This window comes from Fundulus heteroclitus, unplaced genomic scaffold, assembly GCF_011125445.2.
Source record: "Fundulus heteroclitus isolate FHET01 unplaced genomic scaffold, MU-UCD_Fhet_4.1 scaffold_64, whole genome shotgun sequence".
Taxonomy (NCBI): Eukaryota; Metazoa; Chordata; class Actinopteri; order Cyprinodontiformes; family Fundulidae; genus Fundulus; species Fundulus heteroclitus.
The window spans coordinates 320,519-348,205 of NW_023397077.1; the positions used below are offsets into that span (position 1 = coordinate 320,519).

At 43.5% G+C, this 27,687-nt stretch overlaps 1 protein-coding gene across 1 annotated transcript in view; it reads right to left on the reverse strand.

Annotated features, from left to right (window-relative positions):
- Positions 1 to 27,687, reverse strand: part of tln1 (talin 1) — a 153,233-nt gene that overhangs the window by 97,817 nt on the left and 27,729 nt on the right. Inside the window, exons 2-10 of the mRNA XM_036133598.1 lie at positions 26,316 to 26,386; positions 14,353 to 14,515; positions 8,943 to 9,040; positions 6,483 to 6,612; positions 6,163 to 6,315; positions 3,587 to 3,729; positions 3,193 to 3,320; positions 3,010 to 3,070; positions 2,731 to 2,835 (exon numbers count right to left, since the gene is read on the reverse strand). Coding sequence (XP_035989491.1) covers positions 2,731 to 2,835; positions 3,010 to 3,070; positions 3,193 to 3,320; positions 3,587 to 3,729; positions 6,163 to 6,315; positions 6,483 to 6,612; positions 8,943 to 9,040; positions 14,353 to 14,482 — 948 coding nt within the window. The 5' untranslated portion in view covers positions 14,483 to 14,515; positions 26,316 to 26,386. The remainder of the gene's footprint in view (positions 1 to 2,730; positions 2,836 to 3,009; positions 3,071 to 3,192; positions 3,321 to 3,586; positions 3,730 to 6,162; positions 6,316 to 6,482; positions 6,613 to 8,942; positions 9,041 to 14,352; positions 14,516 to 26,315; positions 26,387 to 27,687) is intronic.

The following is a 27,687-nucleotide window of genomic DNA, read 5'->3' on the forward strand; positions in this document are numbered from 1 at the left end:
ACCAGGACACCCTAGGTCGCAGTTCAATGATCGACTTTGTTGTCGGTTCATCTGATCTGCAGCCGTATGTCTTGGACACTCGGGTGAAGAGAGGGGCGGAGCTCTCCACCGACCACTACCTGGTGGTGAGTTGGCTCCGATGGCCGGGGAGTAAGCCGGTCCGACCGGGCAGGCCCAAACGTACTGTGAGGGTTTGCTGGGAACGTCTGGCAGAGTCCCCCACTAGACGGAGCTTTAACTCCCACCTCCAGGAGAACTTTAAACACGTCCCAAGGGAGGCGGGGGACATTGAGTCTGAATGGACCATGTTCCGCGCCTCTATTGTTGAAGCGGCTAGTTGGAGCTGTGGCCGCAAGGTTGTCGGTGCATGTCGCGGCGGCAACCCTCGAACCCGCTGGTGGACACCAGCAGTGAGGGAAGCCGTCAAGCTGAAGAAGGAGTCCTTACTGGGCTTTTTTGGCTTGTGGGACTCCGGAAGCAGCTGATGTGTACCGGCAGTCGACTCGGCTGGTCGCCGAGGCAAAAACTTGGGCGTGGGAGGAGTTCGGAGAGGCCATGGAGAAAGACTTCCGTACGGCTTCGAAGCAATTTTGGTCCACTATCCGGCGTCTCAGGAGGGGGAAGCAGTGCAGTACCAACACTGTTTACAGTGGGGGTGGTGTGCTGCTGACCTCGACTCGGGACGTCGTGTTTCGGTGGGCGGAATACTTCGAAGACCTCCTTAATCCCACCAACACGTCTTCCATTGCGGAAGCAGAGCCTGAGGACTCTGGGTCGGGTTCTCCCATCTCTGGTGCTGAGGTTGCCGAGGTGGTTAAAAAGCTCCTTGGTGGCAAGGCCCCGGGGGGGGATGAGATTCGCCCTGAGTACCTTAAAGCTCTGGATGTTGTGGGGCTGTGTTGGTTAACACGGCTCTGCAGCATTGCGTGGACATCGGGGGCAGTTCCCCTGGATTGGCAGACTGGGGTGGTGGTTCCCCTATTTAAAAAGGGGGACCGGAGGGTGTGTTCCAACTACAGAGCAATCACACTCTTAAGCCTCCCTGGTAACGTCTATTCAGGGGTTCTGGAAAGGAGGGTCCGTCGGATAGTCGAATCTCGGATTCAGGAAGAGCAGTGTGGTTTTCGTCCTGGCCGTGGAACACTGGACCAGCTCTACACCCTCAGCAGGATTCTGGAGGGGGCATGGGAGTTTTCCCAACCAGTCTACATGTGCTTTGTGGATCTGGAGAAGGCATTCGACCGTGTTCCCCAAGGGATCCTGTGGGGGGTACTCCAGGATGTATGGAGTACTGTGCCCTTTAATAAGGGCTTTCAGGTCTCTGTACGACCGGTGTCAGAGTCTGCTCCGCATTGTCGGACTCGTTTCCGGTGAGAGTTGGAATCCGCCAAGGTAGCCCTTTGTCACCGATTCTGTTCATAACTTTTATGGACAGAATTTCTAGGCGCAGCCAAGGTGTTGAGGGGATCCGTTTTGGTGGCCTTAGGATTGCGTCTCTGCTATTTGCGGATGACGTGGTCCTATTGGCTTCATCAGGGCGTGATCTACAGCTCTCACTTGAGCGGTTCACAGCCGAGTGCGAAGTGGCCGGGATGAGAATCAGTGCTTCCAAATCCAAGACCATGGTCTTGAACCGGAAAAGGGTAGAGTGCCTTCTCCGGGTTGGGGAGGATGTGCTGCCCCTAGTGGAGGAGTTCAAGTATCTTGAGGTCTTGTTCACGAATGAGGGGAGGATGGAGCGGGAGATCGACAGGCGGATTGATGCAGCGTCTGCTGTGAAGCGGGCGCTGTACCGATCCGTTGTGGTGAAGAGAGAGCTGAGCCAAAAGGCTAAGCTCTCGATTTACCGGTCGATCTACGTTCCTACCGTCATTTAAGGTCACGAGCTTTGGGTCGTGACCGAAAGAACGAGATCCCGGATACAAGCGGCTGAAATGAGTTTTCTCCGTAGTGTGTCTGGGCTCTCCCTTAGAGATAGGGTGAGGAGCTCAGTCATCCGGGGAGGATTCAGAGTAGAGCCGCTGCTCCTCCATGTCGAGAGGAGCCAGTTGAGGTGGCTCGGGCATCTGGTCAGGATGCCTCCTGGACGCCTCCCTGGTGAGGTGTTCCGGGCACGTCCCACCGGGAGGAGGCCCAGGGGAAGAACCAGGACACGCTGGAGGGACTATGTCTCCCGGCTGGCCTGGGAACGCCATGGGCTTCCCCCGGAGGAGCTGGCCCAGGTGGCTGGGGAGAGGGACGTCTGGGCCTCCCTACTGAAGCTGCTATCCCCGCGACCCGACCCCGGATAAGCGGAAGAAGACGGACGGACGGACGGGTGAGGAATTTAAATGGGTTTTCAGTCTTTTTAACATGACTATATCTTTCGAGGGAAGCAAAGAAGAAGGTGGAAGTGTTTATCTCCACCTCAAACTCCCACTTACTTCAGCAAGACTTATTAAGTTATAGGACTCGGGAAGGAATCAAACATGTGATTTGTTAACACTTGATATGAGAGTATCTAATGTTTGGAACTACACAATCAGTCACAAGGTCAGTCGCATGAGTTCATTTACCTCCTGCTACAAAGAGTTTTATATTTTCAAATTGTCACAAAAAGTATCCAGCCTACAATTCAATTAAGCAGCACATGACATCAGTTCACTGGAAGTAGATTAACAGTAGACTGTAATAGCCTATTTGTGAGTAGATTTATGCAGTGTAAGAACAGAAGGATGACTTTTCTCTTACCTTTACCAAGAAAAAGGAGACGCCGTAGGTTTGTAAAGACCTGGCCAGCTTCACATAGCTCACTTTGGCCTCAATCTCCGTCATGTTCTGACAGTTTTTATGTGCCTACAGAGGCAGGTAAAATATAAGTGCATTAGCTCATTGCTGCATAAAGGAGGCGTTTGCATTTATTTCAATGAATCATGGGCTGCATCTTCAAAGATAAAACATTATTTAACCTGTAGGAGCATTTTGTAATGAACACAGTTAGACTTCTAAACCTCAACAGACTTCACTTACCTGAAAGATTTTTTTCTCTCCTTTATTTTTGATGTATTCTTTAGGCAAGAACTCCTTTAAACTGAGAAGAAAAATATTTAACCAGGTTCAATCAAGCTGCATGTCCATTTTAGGATATTAAAGAACCATCAAAACTTAACCAAGGAGGAACCTGCTTGTATTCAACAGGAAGCCAGAGCTTACTCTAGAAATCCGGGCTTGTGCTTGGACTCGTTATGGTCACCAAACTGAATCTGGCACTGGTAGCCCGCAAACTCACAGGCCTTGTCAAACGAAACTGGATGTGATCCATTCAGGATGTCATCGCGAGCCTAATACACCACACACACACACACACACACAAAAAATATATAATATACGATATTTGACTAATCCTGATGCAGTTCCATGCCCATCAAGTTAATGCCAGATTAAAAAGATGTCAACCACAGAAATAGAGTCCAGCTGATGGAAAGTCTAATTTTCTGAAACTTGCATTAAGTGAGGATATAAATAAAGATGGGAAATAAATACAAAGTAGTTGAAGTACAATGCCTACAGAACCTGATGTGGGTACTGAGTTTCTGTTTAGAGTTACCTGCACATAAAGCAGATTCAGCTGGACAGGATCTCTGGAGTCCACGTTCTGATCAGAGTAGAAGAACTTCCTTCTCAACAGCAGCATCTCTGTCTCCTCCACACCCTGCTCCCTCAGTGTCCGCCCATGGTCCAACCAGTTCACTGAGAAAAGAATCATTCATATTAAGATGATTAATGACATGCAGAGACCCAGAAGTCTAGATAAATCACAAGATTTTTACAAAAAAAAATTTGACAAAATTCCACACTTTTGCCAGAATTTCTTTTCAGATTTCTTTTTCTGAATTTCAAAAAGCATTTTTGCCATTTGAGTACAGAGTATACCGTTGTGTTTAAACAAATGCTTAAACAGTAGTTGGGTCTTAGACGATTAAACAACTAAAACAACATAATGGTATAACTGGCTTCCAATTGCTATGTGTGCTATGAGGCTTTTCCCCTGCTTTTGTGACATCTGAACTAATCACCGCTGTTTTAAAACCTACAGCTCCTGATTTAAATTTAATTTTGCCGTTTCCATCAACCTGGTTTAATGCGGATTAAGTTCACTATTTGGCAAGAGACCAGTCAGTTTTTCTCTTGCTCGCCCTTAATTAATGCATAATAAACACTTATGAATTAGACTAATAACATTTCTATAAAATATTTATTAGCGATCTATAATGGGAGCCTTAATGTAAAGTGTTACCAATTAACCTTATCCAACTTCAAACTGATGAAAAGAAATGCAAAACAACTCCTAGCAATATATTTTTGATGCACTCAAAACATTTACCTAAGGCTGTCTTATCATTTCTGATGAAAATTAACAAGAGAGATCATATTTCTCCTATTTTAACTTCCCTTCATTGGCTTCCTGTTAAGTCAAGAATAGAATTTAAAATTCTCTAAAAGTAGAATGGGAGGCAGATCCTTTAGCTACCAGGCTCCTCTCCTGTGGAACCAACTCCCAGTTTTGGTCCGTGAGGCAGACATCCTGTCTACTTTTAAGACTAATCTTAAAACTTTCCTTTTCGACAAAGCTTATAGTTAGAGTGGCTCATGTTACCCTGAGCTACCTCTATAGTTATGCTGCTATAGGCTTAGGCTACTGGACGACATCAGGGCCTATTTCTCTCACTCTGAGTTCTACTGTTCTCCAGTTTTGCATTGCTTGTCGTCATTTCAGCTTTTAACTTTTTGTTCTCTCTCTTTTTTCTCCATAGTAGGTACATCTGGTCTGGCGTTCTGTTAACTGTAACATCATCCAGGGAAGACAGATCACCCGCTACTACCATCTAATGTAGAACAGATTACTGGATCAATGTGTGCTTCTGTGCTTTTTTTTGTCTGTCTTGTTGTGTCTCTGCTCTGTCTTCTGTAACCCCAGTCGGTCGAGGCAGATGACCGTTCATACTGAGCCCGGTTCTGCTGGAGGTTTTCCTTCCCGTTAATGGGGAGTTTTTCTTTCCACTGTCGCTTTATGCTTGCTCAGTATGAGGGAATGCTGCAAAGCCATGTACAATGCAGTTGACTCTCCCTGTGGCTCTACGGTTCTCCAGGAGTGAATGCTGCTTGTCGAGACTTTGAAGCAATCCACTGGCTTTCCTTAGTAAATTTTTGACCAATCTGTATAATCTGATTGAATTAGACTTTGTAAAGTGCCTTGCGATGACATGTTTCATGAACTGGTGCTACATAAATAAAATTTTATTGAATTGAATCTTTAGTTAAGCATGACTGTTCCTGCTTCTTGTTCTTGTCTTGGTCTTGATGTCTGCTTTAAGTGGTCCAGGTTTCTGATCGATCATCATCAGTATACTGCAGCTCCATGATAGATATTGTACTGATTTTATTTGAGGCTCTTAACATCTTGATATTTAGAAGGTGACCATCCATTCTGTACAGCAGGAGTGCTCAGGTCCATTCCTTGGGAGCTACCATTCTGCAGCTTCAATCAAATTGTTGAATTCACCCCATCAGCATTATTCATCTCTGCAGAAGCCTGGTAAAGAAACATTACTTTGATTCAGATGTGCTGGAGAAGGGACGCATCTAAAAGTTGCAGGATAGTAGATCTCGAGGACTGGACTTGGACACCCTTGCTGTACCTTATTTTTGTCTCCAAGTGGAAGTTGTTGGTGAGAAAGACAATAGTGGTGATGAAACGGAGAGCAGGGTGGGTGGAATTACACCACTTTGCTTGAATCCAGTATAAAGTCTAAAGGCTTTTGTCTCATTGCCACTGCCAATACACAGTGTTACTAACACTGAGTTTGTGGCAGGGGCCAAGCCCTAAGCTAGGCCTTATGCAGTAGTGGACAGAAGGATAATGCCATGGTAATGTACCACTTTTTTGGCATCAAAGAAACCTCTGGTGCCGGTAAGGTCTGCAACATGCTGGATCTGCAGAGCCCTCTGGTCCACCACTGTTTCTTCAGCTCTCCAACCCGTGATTGGACAACTGCCTTTAATTAGGAATAAGCCTCTCTTTTAGCCTTGCAGTTGATCAAGTCAACAAAGCCTGTGTGTTCCACAAGCAACAACAAAGCATATGGATGGTTAATAATGTGAGCCATTCTGTGTACATCTTACACTCATCGTCTGTGTGGAGCTTCTGCTTCAACTTCTCCATCTTCTTGTCATCTCTTAGGAGAGTCTTGTCTCTTTTCAGAGTTCCTGTGGTTTCTTCCTTCTTCTCCTCACCAATGTCTCGCACCAATGAGTACTCATCGTAGTTTGTTATACCTGGTAAACAAACACACTTTTGAGTTAATTCCCGTTCTGTGTTTAGTTTTTGATTTGCACTCCAGCAAATTAGATAGAGATGAACATAAAAAGGATAAGGACTGCTCAGATAAGCAGGGTTAGAGTTGAACAAGTACATTATGCAAAGAACAGAGCTAAGAACTGACCTATTCTTGCACAGATGGTCATGAGCATGTCACTGACAATCTTAGAGTCGTCCACCATGACAGTCTTTACTGTGCCATCTAGCATGCGGATTTTCAGAGGCCTCTGCTTCTTCTTGTATTCCAAGGTATCCTATCAGAGACATGAGAGTAGTTGGTGTTTGCTGTAAGCTGTCACACAGGAAAAAGTACATCTGAGCTCCCCTCAGCAGGAAACTTCATTTATATAGCTTTTCCTGACAAAGCATCCCAATAATGTACCAGCATTGTAGTTGTTTGAGGCATCAGCAGGGAATCTGAACAGGCGGCTGTGATCAGATGCAGTGGCACAAAAAATCAGGCACGCTCTATATGAGGCGCAGCGGGGCGCCCACTAGAGAGAATGCAAAAAGAATGTTCTCGGGAGCACTAAACAGAAATCGGAAGAAGGAAAATAAAAACCTCGTAGGGATGGAAAAAATGATTTGAAAGTGGCTGAAAGACAGAATGTAAGTTATGTCAGTGTATCTAGAGGAGGCTTGTAAATATTCAGGTTAGCTAAAAGTACTACAGGTAAAATAACACATTATGGCTGGTTCACACGGCAGGATTTTTTAGTCCGATACACCCCCCCCCCCCCGATCTTCCCCTTCCGAAAGGCGGCCATTATAGGCGTGTCTCTTAAAATAATCTTAAGAGAACATCCTGCCATGTGTGGTGTATTAAGAGCGATCAGGTCCGCTCGGTGGAACGTCTGGACCGCTCCAACCTCAAATCAGGGATATTCAACATGTTGGATTGTCTTGCCCCGATATCCTACCGTGTGCATGGAGCATGTTGGATGTGAAGTGTAGTCAATCAGAAAGCGAGGTGAGGGAATCCCCTCCCCAACTCGCCCCCGGTCACATTGTCTCCGCTTCTTTGGCCAACGACTTTTCTTCTGTTATGTTTTTTATCTGTTAAAATTAGTCCACAGACTATTGGCATTATTCTTTCTGGTTGTCCATGTTTATTTACTCTGAACTCACGTTTGATCTTGAGAGGATTGGCAAGATTTCCTGTCTGACATCTGAATGATCCTGAGTGAAATCTGTTTGTGTGTGGTGTGTTGAGCTTGTCGTCTGACTGGAGACCACACACCATACGTACAAACCTGTTTGAGCTAGGATTTTCTATCGTTACGTGTGGCGTCTCTCAGGCTTTGAAAGTCGGCCGACTATTTTAAAATCCTGACATGTGAACCAGCCTTTACTGCTGTCTTGTAGCTGTGTACTGATCAATATATTTACAATATAGCTCATGACAACAAATATAGGAACCTGTCTGTGGTCATTTTGGTGTTCAGACAGTAATCATTAGTTTGACTCGAATCATAAAACAAATAAGTTATTGAACTTGGGTGATACACTTAAAATGTCACTAAATGTCTTCACAGGATATAATACTACAGTGCTATTGTGATGTATCTGAAAAGTCTGATCAGATGCAGTGTCCAGTCAGTGACTGAATAATTTTTAAATATTATTATATTGAAAAAGTGCATTAGCAAGATCTATAATTTATTTAAAGCTATTAAATAACGCTTGTTTGACCATTTGACTTAGCGAGACAGAATACAGACAAGGGGTGAAGGAGACAGACGTGAGGTCCCTGATGGCTGCAACTATAGAGGAGACCAGTGATGACATAATGTAGGAATAATTAAACTAGTGAGGCCACAAAATCTATTGATGCCCTGTATGGTTCAAATCTAAATAAAATCACTAAAATCACTCATTGGAACGCAAGCTGAGCTGGAGGAATCAGTTGCCACATATGCTCTGACTACCGCCAATGTTTCCAGAGATATTAATAAAGAGATATTAATACCCAGTAAACCGTCTACTGAAGTCTCTTGAGAAATTTGGTTTTCCCAAATTTAACAGTAGCCCTTAGAGCAGGGCTAATGGAACAATTGCATTGAATTTCCACAAAAGAATGACACTAAAAGTACCAGAGGGTTTTTTAAACCTGTTTTGTCATTAGATTGGAAATTTTCCACGAAAAACCCACTGAAGAAATTGTAACCATCCTCTTTGTGTTAAAAAAAATTATATTTATTTATAAACAGAAATAACAAATTTTCTATATTAATATTAATAAGAAATGAACAGTTCTCCTTTTTTTCCCTAAAGGTCATGTAACATCTGCAACACTGAGTTTTGTTCTGCTGGACTGAGGGTAAAAATGGTCCTTTGGATTGTAAAGGTTGCAGACCCCTGTAATGTGTCTGCATACCCCTCAGATAATCGGTTGTTGCGCCCCTGATCGGAAACACTCAACATAATTAATCTGTGCTTCATTTTTTATTAATTATATTATATATAGTTAAAATAAAATATTTATTAAGCATTATTTAAACGTCACCAGAGATTTTTTGCCTCCTCTGTTAAAAAAAACACTTGGAATAAGCAAGTAGTGTTCAGTGTCTTTAGTGCCACTCACCCCATTCCTTAACATATAGTAGTCAAGGGCCTTTCCAGCCTCCAGCCAGATGCCTTTCTTTGGGTCTTCGTCAGACAAAAACAGCCCATAGTCATTGGCTAAAGGAGAAAAAAAAGGTAAAACTCAGTGATTCATTCTCATTAGTTTTCCAATCCCCTGATGTGCTTGCAGATGTACTATCAAGCAACCACAGAGATATTCAAAGGATCTGTCCAAAATGTTCTAATAACAGCTCCTAGCTCCTTTTCCTTGACCTTTCATAAGATCAACAGTAAGAACTCTATCGTGGGGAGGAAAAGAGCTTTGGACTGCTGCGTCGATTTCAGACAGTCTTTAATTCTGACATCATAACGCAACGGAAATGCACATGATGCGACTCAAATCTGACCCTATCAATAATGGAATTTCACTTGTTGATACTTTGAAGGCAGTGAGCTCAAACTGCAGTCCTCCAGGCCCACCGTCTGCAACCTTTAGAGGTGTCCCTTCCCCTCCACACCTGAATCTGATGACTGAGCTGCCTCACTAATGCAGCCAGACTCAGAGCCCTGCAGAAGAGACCGGGGGGCTGAAGCAGAGGTGCAGCTGGAGATAGGAGGACAGCAGCCAGGAGAACTGCAGGTCCAGACCTCTAGTGCTTTAAGGTATGATTGCAGTCTAACAAGCCAATTCCTGTCGCCTGGCTTTCTTGCTCAGAATAGCTGAACATTTGCTGTGATATGTTGAAACCTAACAACACAGAACCTAGGGCACAATAATTAGTCCATTAATGCAAGAAAGAGTTCTTACCATGAAATCTTAGAAATCCATAAAATGAATGTTATAAATTAACTAAGAGGTGTTTTTGATTCCAAAAACAAGCTTCAGCTTCTGTAAAAGAATCTTGTCATTTATCATATCACATGCAACAGTGAGATCCAACAGGACAAGTTTAGACACTGTTCACTGAGCAGGGTCCTTGCATCCTGGAAGGCTGCAAGTTCCCTGGTTCAAATCCCCCAGACTGACACTGGGTCCCTGAGCAAAACACTTAGTCACAGAATGCTCCTTGGGCGGCATACATTTGTGGCCCACTGCTCCCTAAGGGATGAGATAAATCCAGAGGACACATTTTATTGGAGTGTACAAAGTTGTAATGATAAATAAAGATTATTATTACTGTTATAAACATTTTAATTGTAAAACTCTAAATACCCAGCTGAAACCAGCCAATAAAAATCATTTATTTAATTATGGAATAATTTAATCATGTCATTACAACAATCTTCAAAGCCTGTTCTAAGGACCACATCCACAATGATAAATGGATGTGATCCAAAATGGAGGCCTTAATAATGGGAACACAAACATGCCAACAGTAGAGCACTGAAGTTAAATGAAAGACAAAAGATGGTTGAAATGAAATCATTATTGTTGTGAGCTCAAGAGCGCTCAACAACACAAAACAATGCCAATACGAATTTAGCTTCAACAGAAGCTGGAGGACACAAGACAAACAGGGGTTGGAATGTTTCTTAAACTATGTGTTTAAGAAACACATAGTTTAAAGGAGCTACAACTGTCAGAACGATAACAGTGTTAAAAATACCTTTGTTCTGTTCCTCCTCCATTAGCTAATAACTGGTTCCAATTTGAAAGACTTCACACAAGACATTTGGAGAACTGGACTATATAATTTACTGGCCAGTAGAGACAAGCTTTTCCCATGGGTATTACGTGCCTAACTCACAGTCTAAATGTAAAATAGCTTACATGCTGGAGCAAGTTCTGCGGGGAGCTAATGTTGAAATAGCTTGTGTAATAGAACATAACTCAACATGAACTTCGGATGATGCACTTGTGGAAAGGAGGGCTATAATCAAAGAATAGAACTGTTTTCTTCTGTAGAGAAGCAAACAGGACCACAGTTATTTTTAAAACCTTTGTACCAATCTGGCTTGGTGAACTTTCACAGCTTGCATTACACCTCCACTCATGAATAAGTCCCTTCACACCAGCAGCCCACAGCTCACTGACTGAGGACCATGGCTCCAGGCTTGATGGAGCTCTCCATTTCACACTCATTCAATCCACAGCATCATATTTCTTTTTCTTTCTTTTTTTTTTTACAGATCACAAAGATACAACCAAACTGGAGATGACATGCATAATAGAAAGACACAGGAAACAGCATTTTTGATAAGACAAATCTATTGGAATAATTATTTTTAGGGTTTAGTGTCACACAATATTTTACAATGAAAAAAGGATTATTGATTTTTCAGACCCCGCCCTGGGCTGCTACCTTTTACCGTGGTGGAGGGGTTTGAGTGTCCCAATGATCCTATGAGCTATGCTGTCAGGGGCTTTATGCCCCTAGTAGGGTCACCCAAGGCAGACAGGTCCTAGGTGAGGGACCAGACAAAGAGCAGCCCAAAATGCCCCTTATGATGAATACAATAAATGGACGTCGTGTTCCCTCGCCCGGACGCAGGTCACCGGGGACCCACTCTGGAACCAGGCCGGGCTCAGCCCGAAGAGGTGACATGGGTCCCCCTTCCAATGGGCTCACCACCTATCGGTGCAATGGGTGGCAGTAGAGGGCGGGGACCTTGGCGTTCTGATCCTCGGCTGCAGAAGCTGGCTCTTGGGACGTGGAATGTCACCTCTCTGGTGGGGAAGGAGCCTGAGGTAGTGCACGAGGTTGAGAGGTTCCGACTAGAGATAGTCGGACTCACCTTGACGCATGGCTCTGGCTCTGGAACCAGTCTCCTTGAGAGGGGTTGGACATTCTTCCACTCTGGAGTTGCCCCTGGAGAGAGGCGCCGAGCTGGGGTGGGCATACTTGTTGCCCCTCATCTCGGTGCCTGCACGTTGGGGTTCTCCCGAGTGAACGAGAAGGTCGCCTCCCTACACATTCGTATCGGGGGACGTACTCTGACTGTTTGTGCTTATGCGCCAAACAGCAGTTCAATTTACCCACCCTTTTTGGAGTCCTTGGAGGGGGTACTGGAGAGAGCCCCTCCTGGGGACTCCCTCGTTTTGCTGGAGGACTTCAACGCTCACGTGGGCAATGACAGTGGGACCTGGAGGGGCGTAGTTAGGAGGAATGGCCCACCCGATCTGAACTCGAGTGGTGTTCTGTTGTTGGACTTCTGTGCTCGTCATGGATTGTCCATAACAAACACCATGTTCAAGCATAAGGGTGTCCACATGTGCTCTTGGCACCAGGACACCCTAGGCCGTAGTTCAATGATCGACTTTGTTGTCATTTCATCTGACCTGCGGCCACATCTGTTGAACACTCGGGTGAAGAGAGGGGCAGAGCTCTTCACCGACCACTACCTGGTGGTGAGCTGGCTCCGATGGTGGGGGAGGAAGCCGGTCAGACCGGGCAGGCCCAAACGTATTGTGAGGGTCTGCTATGGAATTTCTGGCAGAGTCCCCCGTGAGATGGAGCTTTAACTCCCACCTCTGGGAGAGCTTTGAACTCGTCCCGAGGGACGCGGGGGACATTGAGTGAACCATGTTCCGCACCTCTATTGTTGAGGCGGCTAGTCGGAGCTATGGCCGGTGCATGTCGCGGCGGCAACCCTCAAACACGCTGGTGGACGCCGGCGGTGAGGGAAGCCGTGAAGCTGAAGAAGGAGTCCTATCGGGCTTTATTGGCCTCTGGGACTCCCTTGAAGCAGCTGATGTGTACCGGCAGTCAAAGCGGCAGGCGGCTCAGCTGGTTGCCATGGCAAAAACTTGGGCGTGGGAAGAGTTCAGAGAGGCCATGGAGAAAGACTTCCGTATGGCTTCGAAACGATTCTGGTCCACTATCCGCCGTCTCAGGAGGGGGAAGCAGTGCAGTACCAACACTGTTTACAGCGGGGGTGGTGTGCTGATGACCTTGACTCAGGACGTTGTGTGTGGGCAGAATACTTCAAAGACCCTCCTTAATCGTACCAACGGAAGCAGAGCCTGGGGACTCGGTCGGGTTCTCCCATATCTGGTGCTGAAGTCGCCGAGGTTGTTAAAAAGCTCCTCGGTGGCAAGGCCCCGGGGGTGGATGAGAGACGCCCTTAGTACCTTTAGGCTCTGGATGTTGTGGGGCTGTGTTGGTTAACGCGGCTCTGTAGCATTGCGTGGCAGACTGGCGTGGTGGTCCCCCGATTTAAAAAGGGGGAACGGAGGGTGTGTTCCAATTACAGAGGAATCACACTCTTAACCCTCCCTGGTAAGGTCTATTCCGGGGTTCTGGAAAGGAGGGTCCGTCGGATAGTTGAATCTCGGATTCAGGAAGAGCAGTGTGGTTTTCGTCCTGGCCGTGGAACACTGGATCAGCTCTACACCCTCAGCAGGATCCTGGAGGGGGCATGGGAGTTTGCCCAACCAGTCTACATGTGCTTTGTGGATCTGGAAAAGGCATTCGACCGTGTCCCTCGAGGGATCCTGTGGGGGGTACTCCGGAAGTATGGGGTGCCGGGCCCTTTAATAAGGGTTGTCAGGTCTCTGTATGACTGGTGTCAGAGTCTGGTCCGCATTGCAGGCAGTAAGTCGGACTCGTTTGCGGTGAGAGTTGGACTCCGCCAAGGTTGCTCTTTGTCACCGATTCTGTTCATAACTTTTATGGACAGAATTTCTAGGCGCAGCCAAGGTGTTGAGGGGATCCGTTTTGGTGGCCTTAGGATTGCGTCTCTGCTATTCGCGGATGACGTGGTCCTATTGGCTTCATCAGGGCGTGATTTACCGGTCGATCTACGTTCCTACCCTCATCTATGGTCATGAGCTTTGGGTCGTGACCGAAAGAATGAGATCCCGGATACAAGCGGCCTAAATGAGTTTTCCCAGTAGTGTGTCTGGGCTCTCCCTTAGAGATAGGGTGAGGAACTCAGTCATCCGGGAAGGACTCAGAGTAGAGCCGTTGCTCCTCCACGTCGAGAGGAGCCAGTTGAGGTGGCTCGGGCATCTGATTAGGATGCCTCCTGGACGCCACCCTGGTGAGATGTTCCGGGCACGTCCCACCGGGAGGAGACCCAGAGGAAGACCCAGGACACACTGGAGGGACTTTGTCTCTAGGCTGGCCTGGGAATGCCTTGGGATCCCCCCGGAGGAGCTGGCCAAAGTGGCTGGGGAGAGGGACGTCTGGGCCTCCCAACTGAAGCTGCTACCCCACGACCCGACCCCGGATAAGCGGAAGACAATGGATGGATGGATGGATGGATGGATGGATGGATGGATGGATGGATGACTTTTCAGAGTCAAAAAAAAATCTAGCTCATTAAAACATGAGGCAGTTTCTCAAAATGGTTGTGATGGCTACAGCAAGCCCCTCCTCAAATCTCCAGTCCATCACAGATAGACCACTCGATTCTGCCGGTGTGCACAGGTGTACATCTGTGTGTGAGTGTGTGTGTGTGGGGACAGTAAAGCAGATGGTACTCACGCTGGCCAAGCTGTGCCTCTGGAACCCTTTCCCTGATGATGCGACAGGCGTCGTAGACCATGGTGGAGGGTTCAAACTGCATAGTTTTCACCACGTTCCCCACACCAATTTTCAATGACAGGGCAACCATGATTGCTGCTCAGCACTTCCACCCGCTCCACACCTGTAGAAGACAAGTGGTTAGCCAGGGTGAGCCATTTTGCAGCCTAAAACATCCTTTTTAATCATTGAAGATGTTGCTTTATAAAGTTTACACACTGGACCAAACCAGGCCAAACCCCTTTCCCATCTTCTCCGTCTTCTAAAGGTGTTTTGGCATCAAATATAAACTTACAGAGGAACATTGAGTTTCCAGATTTAAAAAAATAAAAGTAATTGCGTGTAAACCACTCAGTGTACTCTTGAAAAATAATTTTCACTTTTAGCTAATCATATTTGTACTGTACTGTTACAAGCTAGTTTAATATAGATTTCTTTAAGCAGGTGTAAAACGGTGCTGTCACTTTAAGAAACACTGAAGCCCAGTAACAGGAAGTTGTCACAGAGCATGTAGGGCAAGGTAATTGGGAAGTAAATGTTTGTAGGCCCAATTTAAGCCTGTTTGCCATGTGTAGTAGAGACTAGGATTTGTATCCAAGTTTAGCCAGCAACATCTGCAACTTCTTATGCCTTTGGGTAGCATTGAAGGTATGTATCTATTTGCTATTCAAGTTCTATATTTTGACCATGGTTCACTTTGTGAAAGTATATTTATTTCTGATGCGTTAATACTGTTGATGTGTATTTTGTGGCTGATTTGTATGTTGAACCATGTAGTGTAGTTAAATGAGTGAATTGAGAAATACTTGATTCATTAGATGTGTAAATGATAATGGGACTTTGAGTGGTGTTTGTGTTGGAACAGTGTGATCTGTTCTACTTTGTTTATTGCTTTGAAATATAAAAAGGGGCAGCCATATAGCTGATTGCATTTTGTATGTTACAGTTTCACCTTCTTGCAACATTAATAAACCTGTTGATAAAGAGTCATCAATCTTCAGAGTCTTGATGTTCAAGAGGCGTTAAACTGACTGTCAAACCATATAGATGATTCGTATGATGAGGACAGCACAATATTTATCAAACAGCATATAAACGTTATTTCAAATTAATTTCCTACGGAAACCAAAAAAGAATGTATGTGAAAATAATGTAAAAGACGTCATACAGGTGTTGGTCATATCATTAGAATATTATGAAAAAGTTTTTCTTTTCAGTAATTCCATTCAAAAAGTGAAACGACAGTCATTCATTACACACAGACTGACATATTTCAAGTGCTTATTTATTTTAATTTTGATGATTATAATTGACAACTAATGAAAACCCCAAATTTAGTATGTGAAACAATTAGAATACTGTGAAAAGGTCCAATGTTGACACCTGGTGTCACACTCTAATCAGCTAATTAAAAACACACCAAAGGCCTTTAATTGGTCTCTCAGTCTAGTTCTGTAGCCTACACAATCATGGGGAAGATTGCTGACTTAACAGTTGTCCAAAAGACAACCACTGACACCTCGCACAAGGAGGGTAAGACACAAAAAGGTAATTGCTAAAGAGGCTGGCTGTTTCAGAGCTCTGTGTCCAAGCACATTAATAGAGAGGCGAAGGGAAGGAAAAGTTGTGGTAGAAAAAAAAAGTGTACAAGCAATAAGGAAGACCGCACCCTGGAGAGGATTGTGAAACAAAACCCATTCAAAAATGTGGGGGAGATTCACAAAGAAGGGATTGTAGCTGGAGTCTGTGCTTTGAAAACCACCTCCCACAGACGTATGCAACACATGGTTTCAGCTGTCGCATTCCTTGTGTCAAGCCACTCTTGAATAAGAGTGTGTCAGAAGCGTCTCACCTGGGTTGGAGACAAAGAACTGGACAGCGGCTGAGTGGTCGACAATTATGTTCTCTGATGAAAGTGAATTTTGCATTTCCTTTGGAAATTAAGGTCCCAGAGTCTGGAGGAAGAGCGGAGGCACAGAATCCACGTTGCTTGAGGTCCAGTGTAAGTTTCCACTGTCAGTGACGGTTTGGGGTGTCATGTCACCTGCTGGTGTTGGTCCACTGGGTTTTCTGAGGTCCAAGGTCAATGCAGCCGTCTACCACAAAGTTTTAGAGCACTTCATGCTTCCTGCTTTATGGAGATGCAGATTTCCTTTTCCAACAGGACTTGGCACCTGTACACAGTGCCAACGCTACCAGTACCTGGTTTAAGGCTCATGGTATCCCTGTTCTTAATCAGCCAGCAAACTCGCCTGACCTAAACCCCATAGGAAATCTATGGGGTATTGTTAAGAAGATATGATATGCCCCAGGCCTAACAATGCAGAAGAGCTGATGGCCACTTCCAGCGCAACCTGGGCTCTCATAACACCTGAGACTGATGGACTCCATGCCACGCCCCATTGCTGCAGTAACCCAGGGTAAAGGAGCCCCAACTAGGTACTGAGTGTTGTACATGCTCATGCTTTTCGGTAGGACACCATTTCTGAAATGTTTTTTGTATTTGACTTAAGCAATATTCTAAATTTAGGGTTTTTAATAGTTGTCAGTTATAATCATCAAAATTAAAAGAAAAAAACACTGGAAATATATCAGTGTTTAATTAATATAATGTACAAGTTTCACCTTTTGAGTGAAACTATTGAAAAACCAAATCTATTTTTTTCATGATATTCTAATGATATGACCAGCACATGTAAAAGCAACAAGCTTTTGCTTTTTTGCCCATAAAAGCAAAAACACAGAACAGGAAGTAAGGACTGTCTGGTGTGATTCTTGGTTCCTTATTTAGTGCTCAAAACATTTCCACCAGCTACAGAGCCGTCTCTTCGATTAAAAACTGTTCAGCTCAGATTCAATAATATGCCAACACAGTTTTAATTGTGTTTTAAAGATCATACAGATTGCTCTACAGCTTGTTTACATTTTGTAGTTTGGCACTGGTTAAAAATCCCTCCCACCCCCCCCAAAAAAAACACTCATGGGTGCTGAGTCAGATAAATAAGTCAACAAAGAAACGGAACCAAGAAGCAAGAATAGTCTAACCACACTGAAAGCAAGACTGATCAACTTGTAGGATTTTGGTTAAAGGTTCTATATAATGTTTTTCTAAGACTTCCAAAATGAACTATAGGCATGATGAAATGTTGCCTTTAGCACAACAAAGTATTCAGTTGTTATGAAATACTAAAGGCTTTCTGGTGCTATTTTTCCAACCTGGAGGAAAGACGCTGCCTCTCCCCATGTGGGTGCCGCCCATTTCATGACGTCACACTAGAGCCTCTGCAGAATGGCATCACTCAACATTACCGTTACAATTTTTTCAAGTGGTTTGATTTACTTACGACTCTGGCCTCGCCATTATGTCATTTTATTGTAGGAATTGTGCCAGTTTTAAGAATTCATCTCCCGGACAATCTATTTTGGCGCAGGCTGAGTTCATCAAGCAGACTCAGTGAAGTGATGGTCACAGACAAACACAACCTAGTGTGCTCTCAAAAATAAAATCCAACCGCTTCTGGCAATTAAGCTCGTCTTTAGGAAGACTGAACAAAGTCCGAGACCTCTCTCAGCCGAAAACACATTTTGCGACTCAAACATTATCTATAGCTAAAAAAGACTGCTGTCACTGTGTAGATTAGGTGCTAAAAGAGCCTCTTAGTCTAAACTTTGAGCAGAAATGATCCTGCTCTGCCTAACATCACCATTCCTTGCTTCTTGGAGGGGGCGGGGTAATGGCCGCTCTACGTAGACTGGTGATAGCCGCTAATTTTCCAGGACAGGGAGGGGTTACTGCTCAGAAAGCAGGATTCACAAGGATCATTTGGCCATGATGAATAGCATACTAACATAGCTAGAACCTTACACTGGCTCCCTGTATCTCAGAGAATAGACTTTAAAATACTTTTCTTAGTCTATAAATCCCTGAATGGCTTAGCACCCAAATACATCACAGACTTGTTATCAGTGTATCAACCCTCCAGACCACTCAGGTCTTCTGGCTCCAGCCTGCTCTGCAGAACCAGAACCAGAACTAAACACGGAGAAGCAGCATTTAGTTGCTTCTCTCTCGCTATGCTCCACTGATCTTGAACAAACTTCCATAAAACGGTAAAAGTGCTGAAAGCCTGAGTTCCTTTAAATTGAGATTAAAAACACATTTGTTTAGGATTGCCTTCGACTGTTCTAGTTAAACTGTTTTAAATATAATTAGTTCAACTTTGTAGTCCAACTGTTTTTAATATTTACCTTTAGTTTCCATTTCCCCATGTTTTATTTTGTTTCTACATTTTATTCCAACTTTTTATTCTTTTATTTTCCTATATTTTAATCATGTAAAGCACTTTGCATTGTCTTTGTACTGAAATGTGCTATATAAATAAATTTGCCTTGCCTAGAAGCTCAAACAATATGATTTTGCATGATATAGGCCTTTTAAAATAAGTATTGTCCACCCTGCCCGTCTTCCTACCAATGGGAGCAGAGCATTCAGTTGCTCTGCACTTCAGCTGTTGAACTCACTTCCACTTGACCTCCATAACACAGACTCATTACCACATTTTAAAATTCAAACTCAAAACTCATCTGTTTCAACTAGCCTACTGCCTTGTTTGTTCTTTTTTTTTTTTTTTTTAAACATGTCTGTTTTTATGTTTGATGTAAGGTGACCTTTAGTGTCAAGAAAGGAGTTCCAGGTTGGTTGAAAAACAGGACGTACAGAACCACAGGCTGACTGAGCCAGTCTCACTCAACATGATCCGGCCCTTAAAGTAAGGGGTTCTAAATATTCTATGGTTGAGGTTTTTACTGTAATGTGCCCAGGTGTGTTGGATGCTTTCTCCCTGATACATTTTTCCCTCTCCAAACCTTCTCTCCTCTCAAATTATCAATAGCCATTAGAACCCTAAATTAGGCCACACACCCCTTCTTTACGTGCCACAGATGAATAAAAAAACAACAACTTTGGTTTAAAAGTGAAATCTTTATTAGGCTTAGATTGTATAACATTTGTTTCTATTTTTTGCTTCTCTTTAATTATATAGCTAGGAAATAAACTGTGTATAATAATTATAATCTTTGATGACATTAATAAATCTTGTTTTTGACAGCGTTTGTGAATAATTTCATGCAGCCCTCAGCCACATTTCAACAAATGACATATTTGGCCTTCCAGCACCAGTCACTGATGCCGATGGAGTTTTTTGGGCTACATTGTCACTGATGCAAGCCTTTTCAAAAAAGATGTAGACAAATTAGGATCTTCTTTAAACAGAAATAGTGTTATACAAAACAAGGCATTAATGTTTGCTTACATTTTTTGTATTCTTTTAATCTCATTGTAAATAGGACCATATTCAGTGACTTTTACACAGAAACAGACTTTAGCAAACACATTCATTAAACTTGGTTAACTACAGCAAAGATCCTGCTATTGTTGCTGAGAATAAACAAAGACAGTTCATGTACCTTTCTTTGAATAAGGCAAGCATGTTTTTGTTTTGGATCTACACAAATTTGCAGATCTCATTTCTACAAAGTAGGGCAATTGTTTGCGTCATTAAAATAGTGCATGTTTCGTTTATTATTGAGCAGATCAAAATGAAATATTTCACAGTAAATTTGTGTCAAAAAAATTGACAGTTTTGTGGCCCACAAGTACTCTCAAATATGGTGATTTTAGCCCTCCAGACAAAAAGTTTGGACACTAGTGAAAAATAAATAACTACATTTCTTGGGTCAATGCGGTTTAAAAGCAGATGGTCACAAACTAACAGTCTGAAAGCTCTCTGTATTTGGGAAAAGTTCCTGCAACCAAGACCCAGCTGCAGAGATCAGGGGAAGCTCCACCGAAAACAAATAGATGAGCTGAGGACACACTACACCACTTTCACCGCCTTCACAGAGCTTCAGTTAGTCCACACTGAAAGACTGGTTTCACTTTGTTTCACCACTGAACGTCTGGAGATCACACAGTTAACTGGGCGTGCTGAGGGATCAGACTACAGGATGTATGACACCAAGTGAAGCCATCTGAGCACATCAAACCCTCGTTAAAACTCTTGAGAGGGCGACTGTTTGAGGATACACAAATATGAGCAGGTGGCAGTAAAGGAAGATCAGAAGTCTCAGAATTTGGACAGGCTGCATTTTTGTGCCATTAACCAATAAAATGTGAGATGCGATTAAAAACGCATTAATCTAAAAATATTGTTTCTATCTTAGACAATATAATATCCGAGGTGGATCACACAAATGAACATTAAGGAGTCGTGAAATAAATATTTTATTCTGAAAAAGGTCCATTCCCTGCAAATTCAATACGTGAATAGTATGGTTTATTTCAATAAGGCTCTTCATCATTTACTATATTTTAGCCTTTACTGTACAGTAGTTGTGTCACTATGTGATGCCATTCGTTTTTTGATAGTTTGTAGGATGCCCACTGCTGGTTAGCATTTATGATGCTCTAGTGGGGTACTGTGGATCAGTGGATAGAGTAGTAATCTTGCAATGTTGTGGATTGGATTTCACTCCTGGGGCCCGTTCTTCGTACGTCGCTAACTCAGTTAGCAGGATTTCATTGTTGACGATTTGGCATGATCTTGGATCGTTTGGTTCTTCGAAAGACATCCTGCACTTGTTGTCATAGCAACATGTGCGCCAGCTTAAACCTGCTCCAGAGCAGGCTTATTTCATGTAAACAAGATTAGATCATGGCTGTATAAACGGAGGAGATAGGGAAGTCTGCCGTAGCCATGTCCATTTTTACGACAGCAGCAACCTGTTGCGGAAGGTGCAAGAATAATTTGCAGACTTTTTCAAATTAATCGCGTATTGCGCAATAGACAGGATCCTTTAGCGCAGCGCGACAGTGTGATTGTAGAGAGATTTTTCTTGGTGGCTGTTATAAACAGACAAACATCATTTAACAGTGGCTTTTAAAGAGGAAAAAGTGGTGTTGGCGCCATAAATCTAAAATATTTAAGTTTGTATGATAGTTTTCTTTTTCTTTTTATCATATTCAGTAAGAAGATTTGTTCGGGCCATTTTATTGTGAAGTTTAGTTTACTTTGAAAGGCTTGCTTCCTGTCGAGCCGTATATTGTATTAGAAAAAACTATGGATGGATTATCTAGCCACGGAGCAATACAGTTTTACCGTGTAAACCGTGGATGACTTGGAAAAGGAAAATTTTCATTTTTTATGGATAAAGATTTTTTTTTGTTAAAATTCCCAGTTTGCACGTGTCCTTTACTCCTCGTAATGACACTGAAATTTGGATCTCTTGACACAACAAGTGCCTTTTAAAATAAAGTATAATAATTAAAGGCTACCATTTTGTAGAATATTCATGTATCTCACTTTTACTTGCCCCCATGTTCTAGTGGGTCCAGTGGAGGCTCTGATATAAAAGAACAAAGTAAATATGAGATTATTAAAATGCAAAAATTCATACTGTAGAAAGTGATAGAAACATCTATCATGGACAGTGTTTACGCATTAATTTGTCTGCTGTTTTTTGCCAGCCCTCTCTCCTGGCTTTAACAGATTTTTAGGTGTTTTAATTAATAACTTAAATTCGGCATAACCTTTAAGCTCGTGTTCTGCTTGTGAGAAAAACTGTGGGCGTTCTTTGGCCATGCTGAACAGCCAATAGCAGCACTGCTGATCATTGTTTCTACTATCGATACATTTCCCCTTTTAAACAAACGCATGAACGCGCAGTTATCTCAGATAACTCAATCAAGTCATACTAATCGTAAACAACAGGTGTGTTGGAAGAACCCAATTAGCCGGATCAGGATTAGCCAGATGAAATCATCTTGGATGTGTCATTTGATCTTGGATGTTTTAAGCAACGTACGAAGAACGGACCCCTGATCCGCTGCTCGGTGTATGAATGTGATGGTGAATGGGTCAATGAGAAAGTGTAGGAAATACAGCAATTTGTCAACAAATGTTGGCAATAGGTACACTCGACTATGAAGGGTAAAATGTCCACAGGACAGTCCACGCGAATCACAGTATGCACACAGTACCCCGGAGTTCTGGGCGACGCGTGAACAACGGGGCAGTCATATTGATTCTCTCACTCACACTTAAAGGGTTGCCTTGATGTAGAGCAGGGGTTCCCAAACTTTCTTAGCCGCGCACCCCGTGCCATGTCCCAGCCGGGTTGACGCACCCCCAAGATTGAGATATATATATATATATATATATATATATATATATATATATATATATATATATATATATATATATATATATATATATATATATATATATATATATATATATATATATATATATATATATATATATAAAAAACAAAGCTTCTAAATCTGAGTCTGACGCACAATTTACGCTGCAAAGTACAAACACGCAGTAGTAAGTATTAATCAGAGAAATCTTTCTGATTGCTCCCCCAGCCCGTTTCTGCCTGAATATGCGCTAAAAGTGCCTCTTTAAAATTAACTGCACGGTGCAGTCTGCGCCTGTCCCAATCGCAATGAGAAGTATTACAGATCTGTGCGTGAGCATAGTCAAGAAATCCCCCCAGGAGCAGCGGTAACGACAGTGGTGTGCGTGTCATGCGCGTCAGTGATTGTCACCGGTTCAAAGTCGCGGCACCATGAGCAGCAGCGCTGCGCGATCCATGGAGACTGAGTCACTCAATTTAATCTCGGAAATAAAACTTTCGGCCCAAATTAAATGTTTCCTCTGCTGACATAAACAACGTAAAGTCAGGAGCTTGTTTTCGTCTCCCGGATCCGTTGCGATTCCCTCCTCTGTTGCCTCCAATTTCTCCCTCACTGTCTTCCTCTCCTCTTTAATGACTAACTTTCACCTTGGATGTCTCACCTGTTCCCCTGATTTCAGCCTATTGAGCATATTTGCGAGAATTATTGAAGCAGAGACCACAAGCCATATGCGCATATACAGCACAATGCTGATTTTTCATCTTAAAATGAAGAGTATAGAGAAGATTTCTTCTAAATAAATACAGTTTATTAACATTTTCGTGTTAATAATGTATCGTTCCGTTATGACACCCAAGCACCAGACCGAGGTTTTGCTGCTAACACTTTATTTTAGGACAAACAAAACAGCAGAACAGCTTTCACTCCGCTGGTCCCCCGAATCATAGACGTATATAAAGAGTAGACCCCGCATCGACCGCTCTCGCCTATAGGTGCTGACGAGATTTAGGGGCGCCATCTTGGGGCGGTCGACAACTCCGCTCAGTGTAATGTGTTAACCAGATGCAGAATCAATTTTAGTCAACTATACTCGCTGATTATTTAACAAATTTTCACGTTGTTTTCTGAAAACTTTAAAGCTATAGCTATTATAACAAATGGTTCAGTGCATTTAAATGTTCTTAGTGTGGTTAAAAGTAATTGAATATTCTGACACACACAATATATACATATACACACACACACACACATATACATATATATATATATATATATACACACACATACATATATATATATATATATATATATATATATATATATATATATATATATATATATATATATATATATATATATATATATATATATATATATATATATATATTTAAAACATGTAAGAATATATTAATAATAGGGCTTGGGCGTCATGTTGACTGCCTCCGCCGCTGCTACTCAGACTACTGCCTATTACTACCGCGTACTGTACTCCCTCTCTGCCGTGTTTTAATTTGATTAATTTGACCTTAACTTGATTTCAACCATGGTAAACCGTTGCTGTATTGTGGGCTGTAACAGCGCAACACATGATCGCCGTGGGAAAAACATAGAAAATGGGTTAACTTTCCACCGCTTTCCTGCCTGGAGGCGCAACCACGGAGACTAAGTGTCAGAGATAACAAAGAGATCGTCGGCTCGCTTGGATCGCGGCTGTAAGTCGACCGATCATAACTTTCCACAGTATCCCGATGTCAATGAGAGTGTGTTCTAAACCTTTAAAACACATAGCAGCTAGTTAAAAGTACATTACATGCGTGAGTGGTTGTTAGCGCTAACGGTTAGCAGGTGCCAGAACCCGTCTGAGCACAGCTTACCTTTGAACGAGTTACTGTGTTCCCACAGTTTGCTGGCTTTATGATCTGCTGCTCCTGAACCCATCCATTCGTAAACTGCACATGAGACTCCAAGGACTTGTAGCTTTGGAACTGTTCTGAAGTATAGGCGCTCACACCACAAACAAGGTAGCCGAAGACGTCTGATATGCAAAGTGACGTCCGCGCTACTTCCGGGTTACACCGGTAGGCTTTTGCCTACCGGCGTAAAAACGGTAAATACAACTTAATTTTGCACTGGTCATTGTTCTGCTTAAATAATTAAAGCCGCGAGCGGCGTCGATCGGCCCTGCAGCCAAGCGCCTTCGCGCACCGCCGGCCGTCAGCCACCGCAGAAGCTGTCACGCATTTGCGTCGGATTGTTTACATTTTTACCATCTTATTAAAACTCACCCGTCCACGTATGATGGCGATTTCCTTCATGTACATAACTTCTACATCTCGTACCCAACCAGATGTGAACTGGTTGTGAGCCTCTAGACCCTTGTAAGCTCTCATTTCCTCAAGACTGTGCAGAGGGTTTTCACTGAACACCAGGTAATGCACTATGTCGCCGTGCTCTACATTTGGCCAATCATCTGGATTAGTGCTAAACAAGGCACCGTGGAGGGCATAGGGGTCCATATGGTCGACCACGGAACATTTCCTCAGATATACGTCCTTATCTGGTGGCTCTAGCGTGCTGGCGTACTTATCCATTCGCGATATGATATGATAATATGCCACCCAAGATGGCGGACCGGAAGCTGGCCAGTGACGTCACTGAAAACCCCCTATTTTGGAGAGACTGAGTCACAAAAACTTGTAGATATGTAGACCTGCATCTCTCTATGTAATATTAGAAAAATCACATTCTAATATAAACAATATCTTTTAATCTTACTTGTGAAACGTTATCCCTCGAGCCCTGACGTCAATAGTCCGTCGATTTAAACAAAAATACGCTGCACAGTGCTGAGGTATCATTAGTGTGTTCAGCTTGAATTAGCAGGTCGACCGCCCCAAGATGGCGGCCGTAATTTCTGCGCCGCGACTGTCAATGCGGGGTCTACTCTTATATTATGTCTATGCCCCGAATCACGACTCCTCTCCCCAGAAGCCACACATTTCTTCCGGTATGACCCCAAAGTGATCTGATTTAAAAAAGGAACAGTAAGTGTGCAACAGCATTTAGCCATAAAGTCTAATAAGGATCATTACAATACATTCTTATTTATTGATTAAATTAACAGTTTTTTAAGCTTTACAAAAGAAATGCTTGTTTACACGCATTGTGTGACGGAAAAAAACACGGTCAGACTCCATTACAGTTTTCGCCTCGCGTACCCCCTAGTGGCAGCTCGCGCACCCCCACACTTTGGGAATCCCTGTTACAGAGCAAAACAAGGTGGCCAAAATGCAGCGCTGCTTGGGGAAATAAAAATGGCTCGTGCTTTTTTCACCAAGACAACAAAAAAGTTAATTCTGCCTACATTTCAAAGACATGGCTGAGAAAGAGAGCCAAGTATTGGACTGGTTTACCAGTCCTGATCTTTCCCCAGTAGAGAATTTCTAGCATTCAAAAAACCAAATCAGAATGTTAACTATATTAAAACAGAGAAAGAGAGGGACAAAAAAAAAAAAAGAACATGAGAACTTAAACAGTTGACCTCTTGGTGTTCTCAGGGCTACAACACATTCTGAAGTGTTGTTACAAAGCTGTACAAGACCTAGTCTACCAACTTCCTGTAAACACTGTATGATGTGAACTTGAAGTGCAGGAATTGCATATTAAGTACAAATTTTCTTTTGATAATTTGCCATTTCAAAGGTCAGATGATTGAAATAAATACCTTAAGATAACGAGCGTGTTATAGACAGCCTTACTGTCTAGTCAGATGGTGCCGCTGGGGTTGAACACGTCCTAAAAGAAAAAGAGAAACCATGGTCTATTTAGTTTCATACAAGAATCATGCTTTAACATCAGCTGTCAGAGAGACAACATTTAAAACACAATAACTTGACTTTTGAAAAAAAAAAAAAAAGGCACTTGTGAAGAAGCATCAAGACTATTACAGATTACAAGTACAGCGACCAGCAGCTCAGCAACAACTCAGCTCTCCTTAACACCTGAAACAGCTTCTTCACACGCTCCAAGCAGCACAAGGTCTGATTGTCTTCCACAACCAGAGGTGCAACATCAGCATCTCGTCCACCTTAAAGAAGGTCAACGTCGACGAGTCTGCAGGTCCAGACATGGTGTCAGGTCATATGCAAAGGAGATGTCCTGACCAACTTGCAGGACTTTTTCTCTCCCTGCAGCTCTCCAGGGTCCCTGCCTGCCAGAAGTCCTCCATCATTGTGCCCGTTCCCAAAAAAACGACCATCACCTGCCTCAATGACTACCGTACTGTTGCTCTGACCCCCGTCATCATCAAATGATTGGAGAGGATCCTCCTGAACTACATCAAATACGTCATGCCTGCTGGCCTGGGCAGCCTGCAGTTCACCTACAGAGAGAATCACTCCACAGAGGACGCTGTCTCGTTGGCACGCCACATGGCTCCGACTCATCTCCACCATCCCAACTCCTACGTCAGGATGCTATTTGTGGACTTCAGCTCAGCCTTCATCACCGTGCTACCAGACATGCTGACTCTGAAGCTCCACAACCTGGGATTATCCACACCTCTCTGCTCCCGGATCAGTGACTTCCTCACCAACAGACCCCGGGTGCTGAGGATAGGGAGACACATCTGACCCACTGGCCCTCAACACTGGAATCCTGCAGGGGTGGCTGCTCAGCCCTGCTGTGCTCATCCTCTTCACCCATGGCTGACAAAGGTCCGACACGGGCTCTGTCAGGAAACTCAAACGGACTTGACATTCTACTGAGCTGCTAATAAATTTTCATAGAGCTACAATCGAAAGCATCTTGCGTCTCAGCGTGACAGTGTGGTATGGAAACTGCACGACACAGGAGAGAAACTATTTAACACGGGTGGAGAGGTAAGCAAAGGGGATTGTGGGATGCCTTCTACGAGATCTAGACACGGTCGATCAGATAAAAAGTTGATCAGACAGCTGCAGCTGATCCAGAACACAGCAGCCCCCATCCTTCCTAAAACTAAGAGTAGAAGATATCATGCCAGCTCTGAAGCCCTCAGACTGGCTCCCTGGATCTCACAGATAATACTTTAGTTAGTGCATAAATCACTGAATGGC